Below are 21,277 nucleotides of genomic sequence, written 5' to 3'. Positions count from 1 at the left end.
CAAAATAGTGCCTGGCTAGTAGTATTTGTCGAGGAAGGCAGCTACGATGTCATTCCATGTGGAGACCTTTTCTGGTGGCATACACTCAAACCACTCCTTAGCAGAATCAATCAAAGAGAATGGAAAAAGTCTTACCCGTATGGCATCGTCGTCGACACCATTTAATTTCAGAGTGTTGGCGATTTCCACGAATTTTGAGAGATGGCGGTTAGCATCTTCAGTCGCCCTACCTGCAAAAGGAGTTTGCTCGACCCTTTGAATAAGGGGCATGCGTAACTCAAAGTTGTTAGCATCAATACAAGGACCGTTAGGAAAAGTGATCATATTCCCATGATTGAACATGTTCATCACGGGTAATGCTTCTCTGTTCTTCTTTTCCATGGCTTCTCGGGCTGCTCTCTCCGCATCTCTCTCATCCATCAGCAATTTTACCATCTCTTGCAGCTTCTCAATATCAGTTCTGTCACCCATTGTTCCTGATCCTTTTTAACTTCTTATTTTTCTACGAGTTCTTTCAAGTTCTAAATCGATCGGCTCTAAGATGTCCTTCCCAGAACGCGTTCGCATACAAAACCTGCAAGACTCGAAAACAAAAACAAATTAAACTAAAACAAAATAAAAACAGAAAGCAATAAAAATCCAAAGTAGTAAAATTATCCGTTTGAAGATATCACTCCAAAGTGAATTATCTTCCCCGGCAACGGCGCCAAAAACTTGATGCACTATTTATTTGCACTATAATTACCTGCAAGTATACAGAGTAGGTATAGTATAGCAAAAGGTCAGTACCGGATATCGAACACGGGGAAGATGTTACACAAGTGTCTATCTCCTACTAGAACTCAATTACTATTTGGAGAAACAATAATTTTTGAAGATTTTTGAAAACGGAAAAATATTAAAGCAGTAAATAACAAAACGCAAGCAAATCACAGAGGTAAAAATTTAGAGATAAGGGAATTCCAGGGATGTGCTTTCACTTTTATGGTTATACAAATTCCAAACTACAATACCCTAGCACAGTTCATACTTTGAAAGGACGAGTCGCCTAGCTTATGCTCATGCGATACAAACGTTGATTACTAACATTAGGGTTGTCAATCCTAACACGTAACTCCAAAAAGCTCCTAAGACCCTTGAAAAGTCCTCACTCTCAATTAACAGTGCCGTTTTAAAGGAAGCTAACTGTAGTGTCTACTAAGTGGATCTAACTCGCTAGAACTCTGTCACAATTATGAAGCAAGCTATATCGAATCATACATAATTGTGTCACTCAATTACGAAGCATCATGATTAACTTAAGGAAGAAACAAAGTAAGAACAAAACGGATATTAAATAGAAAACGGAATTGTATAACCAAAGTTGTTACTAACACATCCCTAGAATCCTATGAGTTTAGTTACACATGATTGAGATAGCTAAAATCATAGATTGAAGGGAAAAAAATTTGAACATAAAACTAAAGCAAATAAAACCCTTGGGTTGAATCCTTGTAGTTCTTGATGTTCTTGAGATCCTTCTCCAACTCCTTGCACAATCGAAGTACTCTAACTTTTGATCTCTGTGAGTGGTTGTGTCTTGAATGTGAATGATTGGTGTCTCTTGATGAATGCTGGTGTATTCGAATCTCTCTCAATGTCTCCGAATGTCTCCGAATGTCTCTGAATGTCTTCGAATGTCTCTGAATGTCTTCGAATGTCTCTGAATGTCTGGTTTGATGAAGCTTGAGGTCCTATTTATAGGGGCGAAGTATTCCTCTTCATAGAAGGAAAAGGTCTTCATAATTTGGTAAATCTCGGAGCAAATCTAGAGCTGGTCGGATTCGCCGCCTTTCTCCGGCAGGCCGCCGCACCTTGGCCGGCGGTCGCCGTGTTGGAGTCCATAGACTCTGACCCTTCGGTGGCGGGCCGCCGCATGTACTCCGGCCGTCGCCTGGCGAAACTCTTCTCTTAGCGTAAATTTCCGACGCGGACCGCCACATGGCTCTGTCCGCCGGGCTCCGGCGGTCGCCGTACAACTTCGCGGCGGTCGCCGTCGCCGTCTGACTCCAGATTTCCAGACTATGCGTTTTTAATCCCCTTTTCGGCTCAAATATGCACATTTCTCACAAAACACGTCAAAATACCAAAATGTATAAAATATGCAAATAATAGACATGTAGAGTGATTTTGATATTAAAAACGGACCAAATAATGGTCTTAAAACCGTGCAAATTCCGAGCGTATCAGTCGCGTGTAGGGATGGGTGTCGAGCCAACCATGCTGCCCGAGATTCATAACCTAATGCGCTTGTCACGCATGGATCAAGATATGAGTGGGTCGATCCAAGCTCCGGTCGGCTCTCATAACCTGTTGTTGAACCATGTTAATTATCCGAACCATATGCCAAGCTCGAGTTTCCAAGAGCAATATGCTAACTATATGAACTTTCACTCGACGCAAAGCGCTTCGCCTCAGGTGTGTTTAAGCTCATATCTAATGGCATATTTGTAATTTTTGCAGTCGACGAACATGTTCAACTTCGCATTTCATCCAGCTCAGCAGAATCAAGGCAACGGGAACACGTCCGTTGGATGAGGAGGCCTATGCAGTCGAGATGATCATGTGATTTAAATCTCTCCTACCACACACGTAATTTTAGCTTCTTCTTCTTTATTTATTTTTAAAATATAGAATGCATAAACCGCAAAATGGTAGGATTCTGAAGTATTGAAATTGTAGGAAACTGGTAGCGATCGTCCATGGGTGTCAAGTAAGTGTTGGAAAGAGAGTTTTTTGGAGTCTCAATGTTATAGGAAAATATGTTTTTAGATTCTCAAGGGAATATATCATTAATATGGTATAGTCCCAAGTTTATAGTTTCCTAGGCATGTTTAATATTGTACTCCTATATATAGGAATGTAAAATGTATCTTTTCTCAATCAATCCAAAATGAAAATTCATTCTTCCCATCCAACATGGTATCAGAGCAGTTTTTTCGATCCAAATATCCTAAATTTTTCTGAACTCAGATTAAAAAAAATCATCATCGTTCTACCCTTCTCAAACCCCTCAACCAAGATCCGGCAAAAGTCCGATCAAATCCAGCCAGCCCTACAGCCAAAAATAGCCAAAATCAAGTGAGCACCACACAAAAATGTCCAAAACCATTGAAACAGTAAACGTAAGAATCAAACTCGATGGGAAGAATTTCCCAGTTTGGTCCCGATTGATGAAAGCCGCAATAGGCAGTCGGGAAAAACTGGAACACCTCGAAGGGGAGTCAACACCACCATTACCCGACGACCCCAAGTTCAAGCAATGTCAGGCAGACGATTACACAGTATACTCGTGGCTCATCCAAAACATGGAGCCAAAGTTAGTAATGCAGTTTGCTCAACACCAAACGGCAAAAGGTGTATGGAAAAGCCTCACAACAACCTTCGAAGTAAGAGCAGACCCACTTCAAGGCTACGACCTCGACACAAAAGTAAGCAGATATTCACAAGAAAATCAAACTCTAGAGGAGTATTGGAGTGAAATGCAGAGCCTATGGGTAGGTATCGAAACCAAAAATCCTTGCCCATATACCTGCTGCGACAAGGGAGTATTAATTTACCAAAGGGAGAACGAGAAGAAGAAATTGTACCAATTCTTGTCCGGATTAGATGTGAAATATGATCGACTTCGACGGGATTTACTCAAAGAATCCCCGGAGCCAACTGTCGAAATGGCATTCGCTGCTATCAAGCAAGAAGAAAATCGAACCCGCATCTGGAAACCAGCGGCCCAGGAGCCGGGCTTCTCCGAAATTGGGTCGGGTTTTGGAGCTCGGTACAGCGGAGCACCACCGTCCGCCCAATTTCCTCGAGCAAACAGAGGACCACCACCGCCACCGCACAAGGCAGCACCACCGCCGCAGAACCGGAGCACCTCCAAAATTGACAAATCAAAGTTGATCTGCTCTCACTGTGGCATGTCAAAGCACACACGGGAGACATGCTTTCACCTCATCGGTTTCCCAGAGTGGTGGGAGGACGGCCACAAGGGAAATCGATCCACCACCGCAAAGGGAAAAATGGTAATCGGAGGACAGGATACGGCGCAAGGCGAAAAACCTCCGGCGGGCAACCAGGAGGTTGCCTACGCCGGAGGAATAAGTGGACAATCGGAGACCGCCCCGGGATGGTGGGCTACTCAAGCACAGCCGACGGGAAATGAAGGAGAAAGAGCAAAGGGGATTTTGGGGGAACGGCGGAAGGTGTCGAGATTAAAGGTAAAGGGTTTGGGTTTAACCCAAACCCTTCTCTTTTTAAAGAACTACAATTTGAACCCCAAAATATTAGTTTTGTTCAAAATCCCCCCCAAAACTGTTTTTTCTTGCAAAATACACCCCACAGAAAAAAAAACATGATAATATTGTTTGCCAAAATCGATTTTCTGTCCTAGAAAATGACCCTGAAATTGCCATTTCGTGTCAAGTACGGGAAATTAGTAGAAAAAAAGATAGGAGATGGATTTTTGATTGTGGAGCCACCGACACTATGACATATGATAGGTCGGATTTTGAAACATTTCATGAGTCTAGAAGGACACATGTTGAAACGGCTAATGGGGAAATCTCGAGGGTTGAAGGGGCTGGTACTGTTAAAATATCTCCAACCTTGAAAGTTTCAAATTGTTTATACGTCCCATCTTTGACTCAAAAGTTAATGTCTATGAGTCAAGTTACACAAGAACTGAACTGTGCTCTCCTAATGCATTCTAAGTTTTGTTTTCTCCAGGATATTCGGACAGGGACGATTATTGGGCGTGGCACTGAACGTCACGGGTTGTACTATGTGGACGAGATAGCTCAAACTGGCAGGGTGATGTTGACTCACGGAACTACAGAACGGGAGGCATGGCTATGGCATAGGCGGTTAGGGCACCCATCGTTCGGTTATCTGCAAATTTTATTTCCCCATTTTGCTAAACTTGATTCTCTAAATTGTGAAACATGTGTTTTGGCGAAAAGTCACAGACATTCTTTCAAATCCAGCAATACTAGAGTCGATTCTGTTTTTTCCTTAATTCACTCTGATGTTTGGGGTCCGTCACCGGTTATTGGGGGAAATGGGATAAAATATTTTGTCTTGTTTGTTGATGATTGCACAAGGATGACATGGGTTTATTTCCTCAAAAATAAGTCTGATGTTTTTTCAAAATTCACAGAATTTTACAACATGATTCAAACTCAGTTTCAAAAAAATGTTCGGATTCTTAGATCTGATAATGGGGGGAATATGTCAACACTCAAATGAAACAATTTTTTGTTGAAAAAGGTCTTATCCACCAAACCTCGTGTACTTATACCCCAGAACAAAATGGTGTCGCTGAAAGAAAAAATAGGATCATTCTAGAGATGACTCGATCTATCATGCTTGATTCTAAAGTTCCCAAATTCTTTTGGCCAGAAGCTGTCGCTACATCAGTCTACCTCCTAAACAGACTTCCCACAAAAATCCTGAAACTCAAAGCTCCAGTCTTCGAATTATCCAAACTGACCTCTGTCCCTGCTGCCCTATCCCTTCCACCTCGTATCTTTGGAAGCTCTGTCTTTGTTCACATTCCAAAGCATGAACGATCTAAACTCTCTCCTTGTGCAGTTAAATGTGTCTTCATAGGATATGGGATAAACCAAAAGGGGTATAGATGTTTTGATCCGAAAAATAAACAAGTTTTCACTACAATGAATTGTGATTTTTTGGAGTCTGAATTCTTTTACCATACCCAACTTACCGGTCAGGGGGAGGAATCCGTAGAACCTAGTGATCCGCTAAGTTGGTTCCCTATGCCACCCATCAACATCCCTACTGAAGCTCCACCCGAGTCAGCTGCTCCTGCTGCCGAGCAGGTCTCGCACACATCAATGCAACCTGTGGAGTTGAGTAACACATCCATTATCCCTCCGAAATCTGAGGTAAACATTACTAATACTCAAGAGAGTTCATGTTCTTCTAACAATGATGATACAGAGACAAATGCTAAAGATGGATACACCGGAAGATATATCTTGCCAAATCGCATCAATAGGGGAGTTCCACCGAAACGATACTCTCCTGAAAAGGATAGATCCCGAGCAAGATACTCAATTGGAAATTTTGCCAGGGCAAATCTCTCCAAAATGGCCCGGGCATTTGAAGAAGCGTTGTACGAAGAAGAAGAGATTCCTCAAACAGTAGAACAGGCATGGAAAAGCAAGCACTGGAGAGAGGCAATGAAGTTGGAGATGAGGGCACTTGCACGGAATAATACGTGGGAAAAGTGTCAACTTCCCGAGGGAAAAAGACCCGTGGGGTGTAGATGGGTGTTTACAATTAAAAGAAGACCTGACGGCACAATCGAATGGTATAAAGCTCGTCTAGTGGCTAAGGGATACACACAGACCTACGGAGTTGACTACTCAGAGACATTCTCACCAGTAGCCAAGATGGACACTGTTCGAGTACTGCTTTCGATTGCAGCAAACAAGGACTGGCCCCTACATCAGCTTGACGTAACCAATGCCTTCCTCCATGGCGAGCTGACAAAGGAAGTATATATGGAAGTCCCTCCCGGATTCTCCAACGAATTTGGAAATGGAGAGGTATGCAAACTAAAGAAAACTCTATATGGGTTAAAGCAATCTCCGAAAGCCTGGTTTGGAAGATTCACTGAAGCAATGAAGAAATATGATTACTGCCAAAGTAATGTTGATCATACTTTGTTCATCAAAAGGAAAGAAGAGAAGATCACATGCTTGTTGATTTATGTGGACGACATGATTATTACTGGGAATGATTTGAAGGAAATAGAAGTGTTGAAAAGAAACTTGGCTTCTGAATTTGAAATGAAGGACTTGGGACGTCTAAAGTATTTTTTGGGAGTTGAAGTAATGAGGTCACCACATGGCATTTTCATAAACCAAAAGAAGTACATTTTGGATCTTTTGGCAGAAACAGGAATGGTGGACTGCAAGCCTGCTGAAACTCCTATTGCTCAGAATCACGGCTTGAAAATAGTTGAAGGATCGACATTGGCAGATCGTGGAAGATATCAACGGCTGGTAGGGAAATTGATCTATCTGTCACATACAAGACCTGATATAGCCTATGCAGTTAGCGTAGTCAGCCAGTTTATGCATCATCCTCAGACCGATCACATGGAAGCAGCAGTAAGAATTGTGAGATATCTAAAGGGTACCTTTGATCATGGGATTCTGTTCAAGAAGAACGATCACTTGGAAATTCATGGCTACACAGATGCAGATTTGGCAGGAAATCCAGTCGACAGGAGATCTACCGCTGGGTACTTTACATTTGTTGGGGGAAACCTAGTATCGTGGAGAAGCAAGAAACAAAAAGTCGTGGCATTATCAAGTGCGGAAGCTGAATTCAGGGGAATTAGAAGTGGTCTAATGGAAGTATTATGGTTAAGAAGGGTTATGAACGAGTTGGGCTTGTTATCCCCTAAAACTTGCCAACTCTTTTGTGACAACAAAGCTGCAATTAGTATCTCTGAAAACCCGGTCCAACATGACAGGACTAAACATGTGGAAGTTGATCGGCATTTCATCAAGGAAAACATTGAAGCTGGGATAGTTGCATTTCCGTTCGTTCGATCCGGAGATCAACTTGCGGATATTCTTACCAAGGCAGTTGGCACGAAGAATTTTGTAAATGTGCTTGGCAAGTTAAGCATCGGAAATCCCGTTACTTAACTTGAGGGGGAGTGTTGGAAAGAGAGTTTTTTGAAGTCTCAATGTTATAGGAAAAGATGTTTTTAGATTCTCAAGAGAATATATCATTAATATGGTATAGTCCCAAATTTATAATTTCCTAGGCATATTTAATATTGTACTCCTATATAATGTAAAATGTATCTTTTCTCAATCAATCCAAATTGAAAATTCATTCTTCCCATCCAACAGTAAGGAGAGGTTAATTTTGTTTCATTGAATAGTGTAATTTTGTCAAACAGGTTGTCTGCGTTTCATTAATCAGCCGCATTTCGCTGGTTATATAATATGGAGTGAAAACTGAGGGCTTGGGATGATGAAATTCCTCCAGAAATTTTCTGATTCAATAATGAAAAGGACAGTTTTGAGCTTCTCACGTTGGAGAATTTCAATGTATTCGAGCGAGAAATCGCCCAATCTGTACGACAGACTTGTGAAATGTTATCGAGATAGGGTTTCTGTGATTCCAGTTCTGGACGAATGGGTCGCTCAAGTTGGTGATATACGCCAACAAACACTCCAACTATTCATCACAAACTTCACCAAACGCCGTCGTTTCACGCCCGCCCTTCATGTACGCATCCTCTTCTTCATATCAGTTGATTCCGCTGTATTTGCTGATTTTGTGTTTTATTGTGTTGGATCAAATTTGCTTATGGTTTCATGACAGATAGTTGAATGGATGAGCCGTAGCAGGAATCATTATGTAATTACCCCTAAACTCGCTGCGGTTCAGCTAGATCTATTGTTTAAGGTTTATGGCATAGATGAAGTAGAGAAATACTTTAACCAACTCGACCACATTTTACTCGATTATCCCGTTTATGTAGCTCTTTTGAACTGTTACGCCATGGTGAAATACGTGGAGAAAGCAGAGCAAGTCATGGAATGCGTTCGGAAGTTCAAATCCTGCAGTACTATTCCTTACAATGTAATGCTGAGTCTTTACTGTACGAACAGGGAGCACGTGAAGCTCGAGGCATTGGCACGAGAGATGCAAGATGAGGGCATTGTTTACAACAGGCTCACTTACGAAATATTGTTAAAAGGATACGCTCGTTTTGATCTAGAGCGGATGGAGAGGCTTTTGGTGAAGATGGAGTCGGTTGATTGGGACTATATCAATTTTCATACCTATGCTACAGCGGCTAAAGGGTATCTCAAAGCTGGTGATTCGGAGAAAGCTTATGCACTCTTGAGGAAGGCCGAGAGTCTGACTGGAGTTCATGGAGGAAGTAGCACGTATCTGAGTTTGATAACTTACTATGCAGCAATGCAGAGAGCAGAAGATGTGTATCGTGTATGGAATCTGCTTCCGGACTTTGCTGAGTTATCGAATAAGTACTATGTTACTATGATAAGTTCACTGGAGAAGTTGGAAGACCTTGATGGTGCCAGAAATATCTTGGAGGAATGGGAGGGAACAAACGCAGCTTTTGACATTGAGATTCCGAACCTTGTCATCCGTGCTTACTGCAAGAAAGGTGGTGTAGGAGATGCTGAGATAATAATGAAGCGACTCATGGATGCAGGGAAGGAGCTTAATGCATTGACATTTAGTCATATGGCGCTCGGATACCTAAAAGATGGGCAGATGGAGAAGGCCGTGGAGTTTACAAAGAAGGCGTTTCTAGCCAGTTTGCCCAGCTGGAAACCTAACCTCATTGTAGTCTCAGCATGTTTAGAATATCTACAAGAGAAAAGAGATGCAAATGGAATGCAAGAAATGTTGACGCTGCTGGAGAAGTATGGCAGCTCCAAAGACGACGTCAAGGATATCATACAAAGATTCTCGAGCAACGAGAAGCCAAAGACTGAAAACCGGAACAAGACAGCAGCTACAGGAGATTTCTACATCCCTTTATTCTCCTCAATTTATGGTGGGAAATCCATCTGACCCCCCTCGAGATGAAGAAGCTATGCTCCCCGGGCCTTCTTCGTCGATGTTAGGCTGACAGCATCCATCCATATCCTACTGTGAATTTGTGATAGAGATGTATGCCTTCAACATGATGATTGTTGAAATGAATTTTGCAAGTAGCCATTTTGGCATTTTAGTTGGGAAGAATCAATCAGTTGCTCAAGTTTTGGTGAAGTGCAAATTCTGTAAATTTTGTGAGCCGTGCTTGAATTTATAATTAGTTGAACATAGCCAATTCAAAACGAGAAAAGAAAGAAAGAAAGAAAGAAACAAAGAATTAATCCAACTGTAATCATCTATCAGTACAAAAGGAAGCAAAAAATTAGTAAAACTGAAGCAACCAGAAGTCCAGAACCATCTCATTCTTGCTTCTTGGCAACTTCGTCTTTCTCTTTCTTCACATCCTCCACAAGCATGCGGAGAAGTGCTTCACATACTTGAGAAGCGTCTGCTTCTGATGGATCATCGTTCAGCGATGAGTAAACCATCCAGGCGTGGTCTAGCTTGCGCTCTGGCCTGACCACTCTCGAGCCAGGAACCTCTGCATCACGGCGAGTGACGAGGCCATCACTCTTCTCCCCATACCTAATCTGAAGCAGCTGTGCACAGGCAGCCATTACAGCACCCAGAGGTATGATCACAGGCAGTGTTGTAGGTTGCCCAGAGAACATTGGTAGCTCTGCATGAGCAACACGAGATAATGTGGCCAAAACTGCAGGGGAGATCCTTGCCTCGGTGTGGAAGGAAACGACAGGCAGCTCCCTCGGTAATTGATATTTCCTCAAGAACTCTTTCCTTTTCTCATAAGTTAAGTCTTCTAAAACCTGCAAATCACCCTATATAACACATGCAACATTAGCAAACATTTACAATGAACCAATTACCTATCCGTCTACTCCCTCCGACCTTGAATAATTGTCAAAACAGAAATACCAAGGAACTGGCTAGTTTTACTCTTGTTACCCATAATTATTGCATGTAAAACTGAAAAGGTAAAGAATTTGTAATTCTTAGAAGGGGAAAATTGGAAATTCAGCATCACTTTACCACTGTATTATGAAATGGGGCACTTATTCAGGGACAGAGGGAGTATCAGCTATAAGAAAATGCATTTCGAGTAAGCAGCCAAACGTTCAACCATACGAGCAGTATAATTTTCATACCTTGATGACTTTACATATAAGGATCTCCATCAGCTTACGCATGTTTACATAATCGCCAAGTTGACCTTCCCGGAGTATATCAGAAGCGATTGGACTACCACCATATGGACTCTGCGCTAACGCTAATCCAGCAACCTTGTCTTTCAGTTCATCCCAATTCATGGACAAAGAAGCTGCAGCATCTATTCCACCTTTACTATGACCAAGCAGCAACACACGTTTCTTGGAACCCCAATATATTTCTTCTATATAGTCCTTTATCTCTTTGGCATTCTTTTCCACTGAAGCCTAAAACTCTACTTCGTCAAGGAACAGAAGAACTAAGAAGCACACACAATGGATAACAAAATTAATCAGACGTACCTCACTGTGAATTTTGGCTATATGACAAGTGAGCCCCATCTTTGAAAAACTTTTCTTTATGTTCACAAAATAAAGAGGACCGTGGTTGCTGAAGAGACCTAAGGAACAGCGCAAAACTACAGTCAATATCGACGAATGTCTTCACAGAATTTATGATATAACAACAAGAGAGAAGCTATCTTTAGCCTTTTACACAGTATGAATGTTGACAATGTCCTCACAGATTTCATTCTCGGCCAATTTTCCAACCATATAGCAGAAATGGAAGATTCATTATTTTCTTTCATATATACTTACTACGTAATATTGACACTGAATCGATCAATTGCATTGAAATCAAGAGAAAATGAATACAAGGAGCATAGAAACATCAGTACCAGGGACTAACAAGTAAATCATTGTGTTTGGCAACCGGTGCACACCATGTCTGATTCACAAGGCCAACACACTGTTATAACGTTGGACTCTGGGACTAACTTGTCAGATTTAAGAGTAAATACCGTATTTCATCAAGTATTTCAGTAAATCTTTCAGTTCCATCTTCAACCGGTGGCATGTCTGGATCTTTTTGTAGCCAGCCAATATCATCGGCAGAGCCCTGAACTGTCCTCCTAACCTTTTCAATGAGGCTAGTAGCAGAGGATAGTGAGAGAAATCAATTCACCAAAGGAACAAGAAAATATGGTAAATGGTAATAGAATATAAATGAAAGCATCCAAGATAGCTATTAAGAAACAATTTTACAGGACATACAGATATTGGTTTTTAGCATGTAATGCCTATATATCTACTCCTAAGTGTCGTGTCCATAAAAGAATATATCCATAAGTGGGTTTAAACTATAAATACCCCTGAAAAATGGAATTTCCGTTTAGGTTGGTATTTGCTGGCACAATCGCATTAGAATTTTGAGAAGACGCTTGAGCTGAGCCCCTATTGATTGCACCATGGTCTAAAGGAGCATCAAATTCGGAAGCAGATAAATCATGTCCACTTGAAGAAACATTTCTGTTAGTTATTAAAGATGTGGTCTCTGCTGAAGCATCTTCCGAAGCAAATTGAACCATTTCATTTCCATGAGGTTCTTCAGATGCAGGGCTTACTGCAAAAAGTGTGGAAGCAAATGTGGCATCAGAGAGATTTTGACTAAGATATGTATAATGAACATAGCAAGAGTAGTATTTTTTTTTTTTTTATGTTTTTCTGTACAACAAAAAACATATAAAGATGGAGGAGCTGCCATTGAATTTAAATCTTGCATGAAAAAATTACAAGAACTAATTGAGTTGAGCAAGATAAGGGATAGCAAAATCACAGCACATGGGAATTTGTTAAGTACTATAGTACTATACAAAAGATTAGTTCCGATCATTATCCATCTTAAAAGCTTAAAAAGACGACGCATTAGACAAGCATACTTCATCCCTCGACTCAAACTTGACACAAATCTCATCTTTTCTCTAGCTCATGCTGCTAGTACGATAGTCGATATCTTATTCGAATACACTGCCTCCTTAGCTAACATTAATTCTCAATTAGGTTGCATCCTATCACAAGCAAACACTGAATCAACAAACAACATCCTAACACGAGAATCGAATCGCAGCTAGTGAACATCACAAAATCATGCAACAGTGCTTCCCTGTCGATGAAACGATCAAACCCTAGTATTTAGCCGACATAACAGCTAGTTTCAAGATTCACCTCCTAATGTAGCTTTGTATCAGCAACAAACAAAAGATGAGCTAGCTAACATCCAACAACAAGAAAACAAAATTGAATCACAACTTCATCAATCAAAATTCTAAGTCAATAACAATTAAGAAATTACTTGAAATACCAGGGAAGCAGCGGGTGAAAATCGACGTGGTTCCGGCGAGATACGATGCCGCCTCATTCAGAGATGGCACTGAGATAAATAATTGAGGAATCCCGGACGATCGTCTCCCGCCACCGCGGTGCTTCCCTTTTTCATTGCAATCCATAAACAATTAAAATTATAGTTTTTGAGAGTATATTAATAACGAAAAAAATCAATCTTTTTTTTTTTTTAATGACAAATGGAGATAACTACCTAAGCGGTGCGCCCTCACCGATATCAGAACCTCTTGCTTCCATACCCAAAAGCCAAAAGCCAAAAGGGTTTATCCTAAAACTGAACAAGATTTAGATTACGCAGCAAAGCCCCTCTCTTTTCCTAAAAGATGAAATGGCGTCAAAATTCAAAAGAAATTAATTATGGGGCGGATAAAGAAATTAATTCAAAATTTTTATTTACTGTACAATTTCTTAGTACTATCAATTATAATTCTTAATTTTGTACACAATTGTGTAATTTTGGTTTTGGTTTTTCGTCTATAGTAGTATTTTTTTAGTTTGTTATTTTTTGTATTTTTATAATTTTCTAATACCTTTTTTTTAAAAACAAATAGAAATTATTACTTACATAAGTATATAGAAAGATAGTACTCCATATACTTGTATAATTGGGTAGTCATTGAAAAATCACGAAAAATAAATATGGTTAGGTTGAATGAATATTGATGATTTAGAGAAAATAGAAACAAATTTTACATTCAAAAAGTGGATGTTTGGATTGGATCATGGTTGCTAATAAACATAATCTTAATCATAGTGTTCCTGTTTTCTAGTTTTGTTTTATAAATGAATACTACTACTACAAAATTACTCGTATCTCATAAAAAAAAATTCAACACTGATAAGCTCTACTCTAATAGAATCTAGAACGTAAGAAGTACTAGCATATATGACAAATTCAGAAGAAAAAATTATTGCGGGTCAAAAACCGAGAAAAAATGTTTGTGATTGTTGTTAAAAGGTAGAGACGACACAATGGTCGTTGCTAGCAATGGTTGCTTGGGAAAGAAGAAAAGTGAATCACAACCCCAAAAATTTGGAGCAAAGTTATCGAATCTTGGAGTCAGCTACCTTCCTATGAAAACACTTTATAGAGCTATGTACCCGCTTTATTGCTTTAGTCTCGCTCACATCTAGCTATTTTTAAAAATAATTTCTCATTTACCTCAATCTAATCATTTTCCAATTTAAATTTTACTAGTATGGTGTTATGTTTACAATCATCAAGCGGAATTATTTTCTCCAAAATCAAATTATTAGTAATATTTTAATTAATTATTAGACTCAATTATTTCATAAGTAGAGCTGATTAATAAATTGGGACCACCGATTCCATAATGATCATATGGATGAAATTAATAAGTAAGATTAATGAATACTTTATAATTAATCACGACGACATCATCCATTACAGCTGAACTCTTCTTCTTCATGATCATTAGTTTTCCTTAAAAAAGCAGGCTTCGCAGAAGCATCCCTTCAAAGGTAATCCCCGGCCCAAACGCTAAGGCCAGCCCCCACTCCTCCCCTTTCTCTCCCTTCTTCCCCAACTCCTCTCTCATATACTCCATCACATAAAATATAGTATTACTACTCACATTCCCATAATCCATCAACGCCCTCCTGCTGCATTCCAGCTTCCCACTCTCCAAACCCAGCGTGCTCTCCAGCCGGTTCAGTATCGCCGGTCCGCCCGGATGAACCGCCCAGAACACCGAGTTGTAGTCGCTCAGCCCGGCCCCGGCCATCAGCTTCTTGCAGAACTCCTCGATGTTCTCCTCTATCTTCTGCGGCAGGTCCCGCCCTAGCTTGAAGTATATCCCTTCCTCCGACAGCCGCCCGTCGATCACGCTGCTCGTCCCCGGGATGAACTGCTGCACCGCCGTGTTCAGCTCCATGAAGGGCGTTTCCACGCCGGGGATCGGGTCGGCGCCGACCACCACCGCCGCGGCGCCGTCGCCGAAGAGGGCCGCCCCGACGAGGTCGTAGGGGCGGGCCTTGTTCGGGGGCCGGAAGCCGAGGATGGTGGTCTCGGAGGTGGAGAGGAGGACGCGGCTGCCCGGGTTGTTCTCCGCGATGTCCTTGGCCACGCGCAGCCCCGTAGACGATGTGGGTGATGTCTTGCGCGGGGCGCTTCCACTCCTTTAGGCACGCCAGGCTTGCCTCCTTCGCCATCTCTAGGACAGCCGGGTGCGCGATCTCGAGGCGCTGCTTGATCGTCGGGGACCCCTCCGTCGCCAGCTCAGGGTACTCGTCGAGTATCTCCTTCGACAGCACCGTGTATCGGGTTTTCACCGTGGTGGTTTTGCCTGTCAGTGAAAGTAGTTGTTATGAAAAGACTCTCAGTATATAAATAATACTCCCTCCATCCCATAAAATTAATCCTCATATATTTTTCAAATACTACTAAATGTATTTTCTTACTCCAGTGTAAAAATTGAAAATGAACTATATTTTAATAGAACGAAGGGAGTAAATAAGATATGAAAATACGACAATTTAGATAGTCGCAGAGTGGAGCCTGTTCGGACTTACAAAGGCGTTGGAGTTTCTCCTTGATGGCAAGGTCATCGCAGTTGGTGTCGCGGATGTAGCCCTCGACTAGGAGATCTTGAAGCACGAGCTGGCGAGGGAAGGCCTTGCCGATGGCGAGGAGGGTGGCCTTGCCCGGGGTGGGGGTGCGGCGGTGGAGGTGGTTTTCTTTGCCATTAAGGGACATGGTTGGAGGGTAGAGCTAAGGGGTGGAGAAGAAATTGGTGGGAGATAGCAGAAGTAGGGTGAATATAAATGGGAAGTTGAGCATGTTGTTGGAGAGTAGTTGGTGCCCAAGAACAGCAGCATGACAGATTAAACAATCTTTCAATGGGAATTAAGTGCACTGTTGAATGTTTGATTCCCTTAATAGATTGCAATAATCTTTCTCTTACCTAAAAAATCACATAACATCCGCTACAACTATTTGTGTGTGCGTGTTTTTATATATAAACAACCATGCACACAATGTTGCTCGCTCTCATAAACTGTATTTCTTCAATGTAAGTAGATATGACAATAACATATGCAATGTATAGCAACTGATATTTCTTTTTTGGACTTTCTAGTGACACGTTTTCTAAAATTGAAACATAAGCCTCTCCACTTTATTCTCTTCGCTTAAATCTCAAAACAAAGTTGAATAATTAAAATCTCACTACGAACAAGAAATACTCCACTTCAAGGGGAACAAAGATGGTAACAAATATCATATCGTTGTTTCATGACAATCTCCAATTCGTGGACCACATACACAGACATCAAATAAACATAAGTTACAAACCACATCAATCATATTTCATTCTGAACAATTAGAACTTGGTCAGCCAATGTGAGACAAAAAAATCACATTGTTGTTTCATGAATGTCACCAATTCGTGGACCACATACACAGAAACCAACATAGACATATAAGAACATTCTAGTTACAAACCACATCGATCAATCATATTTTAAAACAAATCATATTTCATTTTGAACACTTGAACCTATAGTCAGCCAGGATTGTGACAAAAAATAAAGTAGTGGCAAAAATCCACATAATTTTGTTGACCACAATTTGTTTGATCCTTTCAAGATTCAAATTTTAAACTCTTGATTGTACCTGGAATAAGATAAATAACAATTATACCTCCATAATTTCTCATATATTAGGCAGGAATTTGTTAGTAAGTAACAATCAATCAATTCTTTTCACATCTTCCACCAAAATGGTAGCCCCCCTGTAAAACAAACCGATGCTGTGACAAATCTTAGACTTGACATTGTAATTCTAGTAGTATTTCATATATACGTCTTATTGTGCCACATCATGCCAATTTTGCCATCATTTATTTATTCTGTAGGACCATGATTAAGTGGAGCGTCCAATAAACAACAAGACCCATCACAAATTAATAGATTATGTGATGTCAGCCAACTACATGAATGACCATATCACAAAACAAATAGATACGATTGATAAAATCTTAAGACTTAAACCTTTTAATTATTCGATACATAACATCCTAGTCTTCCATAACATGACAATTTGCCCCATTTAATTAGCATTGTTTACCATGAAGGACCATATCTACATTGTCCAATTATCAAGATGATTCATTAAACAAGTAAATAAGTAGATTATGGGTCAATCAAGATTGAGTTTAATATTCATGCCGATGTCATTGACACCCTAACTTCATTATCACACATTTTTATTAGTAACTCTTGTATATTTCTGTAATATTCAAGTGCATTTTGTATAAATGCAAATCACTCCTACAAACCTTCCCACCAAAACATTTTCTTCAAATCATTGTAAAACTTCCATGGCTACTACTCAAGAACTTCCTAAAATTCCAATCTTTGATCTCTCAACTAAAAACTTGAGTCCTAGTTCCAGCTCATGGCTTCCGACTTGCAAGAGCTTGCGAGAGGCTCTTGAAGAGTTCGGATTTTTCTTGGCAAAATATGAAAATGTTTCATCTCAACTAGACAAGCAAGTATTCCATGTGTTGGAACAAGTGTTTGATCTGCCATATGAAACCAAATCTAGAAACACTTCTGACTTAGTTTTCTATGGTTATGTTGGACAACTGCCCCATGCTCCCGTCCACGAAAGCATGGGAATTCCAGAAGCAACTACTCTAGATGCTGTTCAAAGCTTCACAAATCTAATGTGGCCATCAGGAAACAAAGAATTCTGGTATGTCACATATGCATATGAATATGTAACTTTAAACTAAAACCCTACTTCACTTCTATTTGTTCCTTGTATGTATACATATATATCCATGTCCTTGAGAATGTGTCCGTGTGTGTGCACCCTTGCAGTGAAAACATCCTATGCTATGCAAGGCTAGTTTCAGAGATGGAGCAACTAGTAGACAGAATGGTGTTTGAAAGTTATGGTGCAGAAAAACACCACGGTTCCCATGTTGGATCGACAACTTATCTGCTAAGAACCATAAAATACTCAGTTCCAGAACTTGATGCAGACAGCGGTAGTAATATGGGAACAAATATCCACACAGACAAGAGCTTCTTGTCGATACTTCACCAGAATCAGGTTAATGGACTGCAGATACAATTGAGGAACGGGGAATGGTTGGATATTGATGTCCCGCCTGGATTATTTGTCGTAATGGCTGGCGACGCTTATGAAGTATTTTTCTAAATCTTAAGTACCTTAGAAGCACCACTATTTCTACTAAATGACAGACTTAATTCTTGTTTTATTTTGTCAATTTGGAAAAATATTTGAAATAGGTATGGAGCAACGGAAGGATATATGCAGCCAAGCATCAAGTCATAATGAAAGCTGACAAGCCTAGATACTGCCTGGCAATGTTTTCATTCAACCATGGGATAATTAACATACCTGAGGAGCTGGTGGATGCCGAACACCCTTTGCAGTTTAAGCCTTTTGATCATTTTGAGTTGGCCCGCTTCTACCTCAGTGGTGCAACCTCGATGACAGAGAGCACTGCTAAGGCATACTGTGGTGTTAGTGCATGAAAGTTTGACCGGAAAAAGAACAGTGTGTCGAGTGCCTGCATGTTGAGTGTGTGTCTGAGTGCTTATGTGTATGCGTGTGTGTGTGTGTATTGGAGTGCTTAGTTTGGAATAAGTTATATTGATACTATCTTATGAATATTACGAGTTTTACAGGACAAGTTAATTTTATAGCATCCTAACTTCATTCAGAGTAAAATACACAGCAGTGAAAGCATCAGCTCAAGTCTAATATTTGACAGGATGCTTCATTCAGCGCACTGATAATAATATCTGCACAAACAGATAGACTGCTTCAAATCGATGAGAGTCCAACTACCAAATGGGTTAAGAATATGCCAATATGATCATTGAATCCTATAAATGAGAAACATTTTATTTATCTGTACATGCCAAATGCCAATATGTCTCTATTCAGTCTGATAATCTATCACTATTATTAAAGGGTACATTCTTACAAAATTTCGACATGCCAAATTTATCATTTCTTGTTTTAATTCTGAATAATAGTTCATTCATTTATTTATACATATATATAGAATATGAGTATTTATTTTGAAAAATAACAAGGAATACCAGAACTGCAGAAAGAGAAACTTACACATAAATATGTATGCCATACATTGCTGCAAATTTTTGTAGCTAGCGTTCAGCAGTATCCCATTCTGAGATATCTATACCATGCTGATAATTAATTCAGTGTATGTGGATTGAAGCTGCCAAGTTTCTCTGAAAGGAAAGAAGGGAGACTATTTAACACACATGTTTGTAGATTTTGTCATACTGCAGATTAGATTAGAAGAATGAAACCAAAACACTGGAACATCTATAACGATAAAGTTTACTTAAAAAATTCACTAGTCTTCATGAGCTTTTTAAAATATTTGCTTGACATGCATGACATCAACAGATACATGAGTACACGGCAGCACAGGATTACTCAGATTACAAGCAACATTGCGATAAGCAAATATGAATTTTATACTTTCTAGACATTCATCCATATTTTTCTTTTATGCATTTCTTTTATTTTAGCTTCTGTGCATCTCTCCTAGTGAGCAAATTTAGGCATCTACTTGTCAAATTGATATTGTGCATATCTACATTCAGGAAGAAAATTGTATAGCTCATAAATGGAACTGCAGCACATCACTAACTTATCAAAAGTTAAGAATTTGGGAAAATCACTGCCCTGATACCTTTACTCATTCTCTAATCCAAGAAAAACAGGAACCAGTTCTTTAATTGCTGAGAGATTGGATCAGTACTCCAACACTCAAACATCAATTCAGTGGCCCCTTCTTTACTCATTCCCTAATCGAACAAAATCATTATTGTTTGCTCAACTTTTAATTAAAGATTATCTAGAGGAACTTCTCAAACTATGATTAAGCAGCTATACAAATTAAAATTAGGAAAATCACAGTATTCTGACAAGTCATGGTATGAGGTGCCAATACATATCTCCTAGTTTCATCTCCGCAGCTTTTAACTTCCCTTAGAAGATGTGCATCCTTAGGGATCAATCTGCATAAGTCCAAACATGTTGTGCAGAAGGAATACTCTATCATGTATTCTACTGCATATAGTTTATGAAATCTGAATCACTGAATCCAACATATAATCATTCTTTCCCCAATACATGGTATTCTGAAGCATAAACTTTTTTTAGAAAGTAAAGTATGAAATGTTATAAATTTACTTGTACACAACAGAATACTACTACAGGTAAGAATTATAAACACACTTATATAGAAAATCAGCTTCGAATCATTATACCCCCTCTCTTCCAGCATAGGAACAAATCCGAATGTTGCAGACTCAACTAAGGAGTAAATTTCTTAACCCAATCCAGCATTTATCACGATTAGAATTTTTTCAATACTCGTTAAATTTCCTAATCACTCATGAATCAGAAAACTCACAACTGTAATTCTAAGATAGGTCTTGAGCAGAAAGAGTCAAAATTTCAGCAACTCCGAGCTCTGCCTGCATTTATGATTTCATAAAAAAAATGCCATATATTTCATTCAAAAAAAATTAACATAAGAATTAAGAAGTAAACGCGAATGTATTAGTAAGAAATAGCGAAGAAGTCGATGTAAACCTATCTGTAATTCCAACACAAAATAATTTTGAATTCTACAATGCGGAAAGGTGAAGCCTAAATATCAGTACCGCCAGTTTGAGTGCCGCCTGGATTCCATAATCCGAATGATCGAGATGCGCTTATTGGTGGCGCGTCGTATACGCTTTTCGCCGCCAAAATTAGCTTCCAACACAACCGTGGAAGGAGGTATGGAGGTGCACGGTAGTTTCAAATTTCGATTGGAAGTTACTATTATGCCCTAGTCTATAATTTGTGGTTCCTGCTTTTGTCGCTTTTTTTTTTTTTTTTTAATCTATACTCTCCCTTCGTCAAATAATAATAAATCATTTTTTGTAATAATTTTAAATACTTGTGTAAAATAGGAGTAATGAATTGCTTATCAGAAAATAAATTTTAGAGATTAATTGAAATTCCGAACACATTCAAAACTGTAAAGCTTAAACTGTAATAGTATCACACATGTGCTATGCACAGATTAATATAATATATTTTTAAAATATTAATTTTCAATAATTAAACAAAATTAGAATCAATATTAACAATAAATAATATGAGTAACAATTTTAGTTATATA

General features: G+C 39.6%; 3 protein-coding genes and 1 pseudogene across 6 annotated transcripts; 2 read left to right on the top strand and 2 right to left on the bottom strand.

Annotated features, from left to right (window-relative positions):
• The first annotated feature begins 7,928 nt into the window (after positions 1 to 7,928).
• LOC125200447 (pentatricopeptide repeat-containing protein At2g20710, mitochondrial-like) lies at positions 7,929 to 9,807 on the top strand. 2 transcript variants are annotated; one of them, XM_089062858.1, is made up of 2 exons: positions 7,929 to 8,313; positions 8,410 to 9,807. In XM_089062858.1, exons 1-2 carry the CDS (start codon positions 8,053 to 8,055, stop codon positions 9,634 to 9,636), a joined length of 1,488 nt encoding a protein of 495 aa, XP_088918984.1. In that variant the 5' UTR covers positions 7,929 to 8,052; the 3' UTR covers positions 9,637 to 9,807. The 2 variants fall into 2 exon arrangements, with proteins under 2 accessions (XP_088918984.1, XP_088918985.1); XM_089062859.1 differs by having other exon boundaries at positions 8,226 to 8,313; positions 8,414 to 9,807.
• Positions 9,808 to 9,918: 111 nt separating this feature from the next.
• On the bottom strand, positions 9,919 to 13,495 carry LOC148933146 (uncharacterized). Of its 2 annotated transcripts, none has more exons than XM_089062860.1 (8): positions 13,280 to 13,495; positions 13,018 to 13,152; positions 12,036 to 12,288; positions 11,687 to 11,815; positions 11,564 to 11,613; positions 11,187 to 11,284; positions 10,824 to 11,111; positions 9,919 to 10,496 (listed from the first exon to the last, which is right to left on the bottom strand). In XM_089062860.1, the coding sequence occupies exons 1-8, from the start codon at positions 13,302 to 13,304 to the stop codon at positions 10,020 to 10,022; spliced, it is 1,455 nt and encodes a 484-aa protein (XP_088918986.1). In that variant the 5' UTR covers positions 13,305 to 13,495; the 3' UTR covers positions 9,919 to 10,019. The 2 variants fall into 2 exon arrangements, with proteins under 2 accessions (XP_088918986.1, XP_088918987.1); XM_089062861.1 differs by having other exon boundaries at positions 13,027 to 13,152; positions 13,280 to 13,490.
• Positions 13,496 to 14,410: 915 nt separating this feature from the next.
• Positions 14,411 to 15,850, bottom strand: LOC148933145 (type III polyketide synthase A-like; annotated as a pseudogene). The gene is made up of 2 exons (XR_016132461.1): positions 15,600 to 15,850; positions 14,411 to 15,373 (listed from the first exon to the last, which is right to left on the bottom strand). The product of XR_016132461.1 is annotated as a type III polyketide synthase A-like (transcript).
• A 1,464-nt stretch (positions 15,851 to 17,314) lies between these two features.
• On the top strand, positions 17,315 to 18,732 carry LOC125200444 (putative 2-oxoglutarate-dependent dioxygenase AOP1). The gene is made up of 3 exons (XM_048098087.2): positions 17,315 to 17,784; positions 17,913 to 18,243; positions 18,348 to 18,732. The coding sequence occupies exons 1-3, from the start codon at positions 17,345 to 17,347 to the stop codon at positions 18,594 to 18,596; spliced, it is 1,020 nt and encodes a 339-aa protein (XP_047954044.2). The 5' UTR covers positions 17,315 to 17,344; the 3' UTR covers positions 18,597 to 18,732.
• Positions 18,733 to 21,277: the final 2,545 nt, after the last annotated feature.

The sequence above is a fragment of the Salvia hispanica genome, chromosome 1 (genome assembly GCF_029641045.1).
Source record: "Salvia hispanica isolate PSC_SH4W2 chromosome 1, Shi_PSC_v1, whole genome shotgun sequence".
Classification (NCBI taxonomy): Eukaryota; Viridiplantae; Streptophyta; class Magnoliopsida; order Lamiales; family Lamiaceae; genus Salvia; species Salvia hispanica.
Note: the sequence above shows the minus strand (reverse complement) of the source record. Positions and strands in the feature narration are given on the sequence as shown.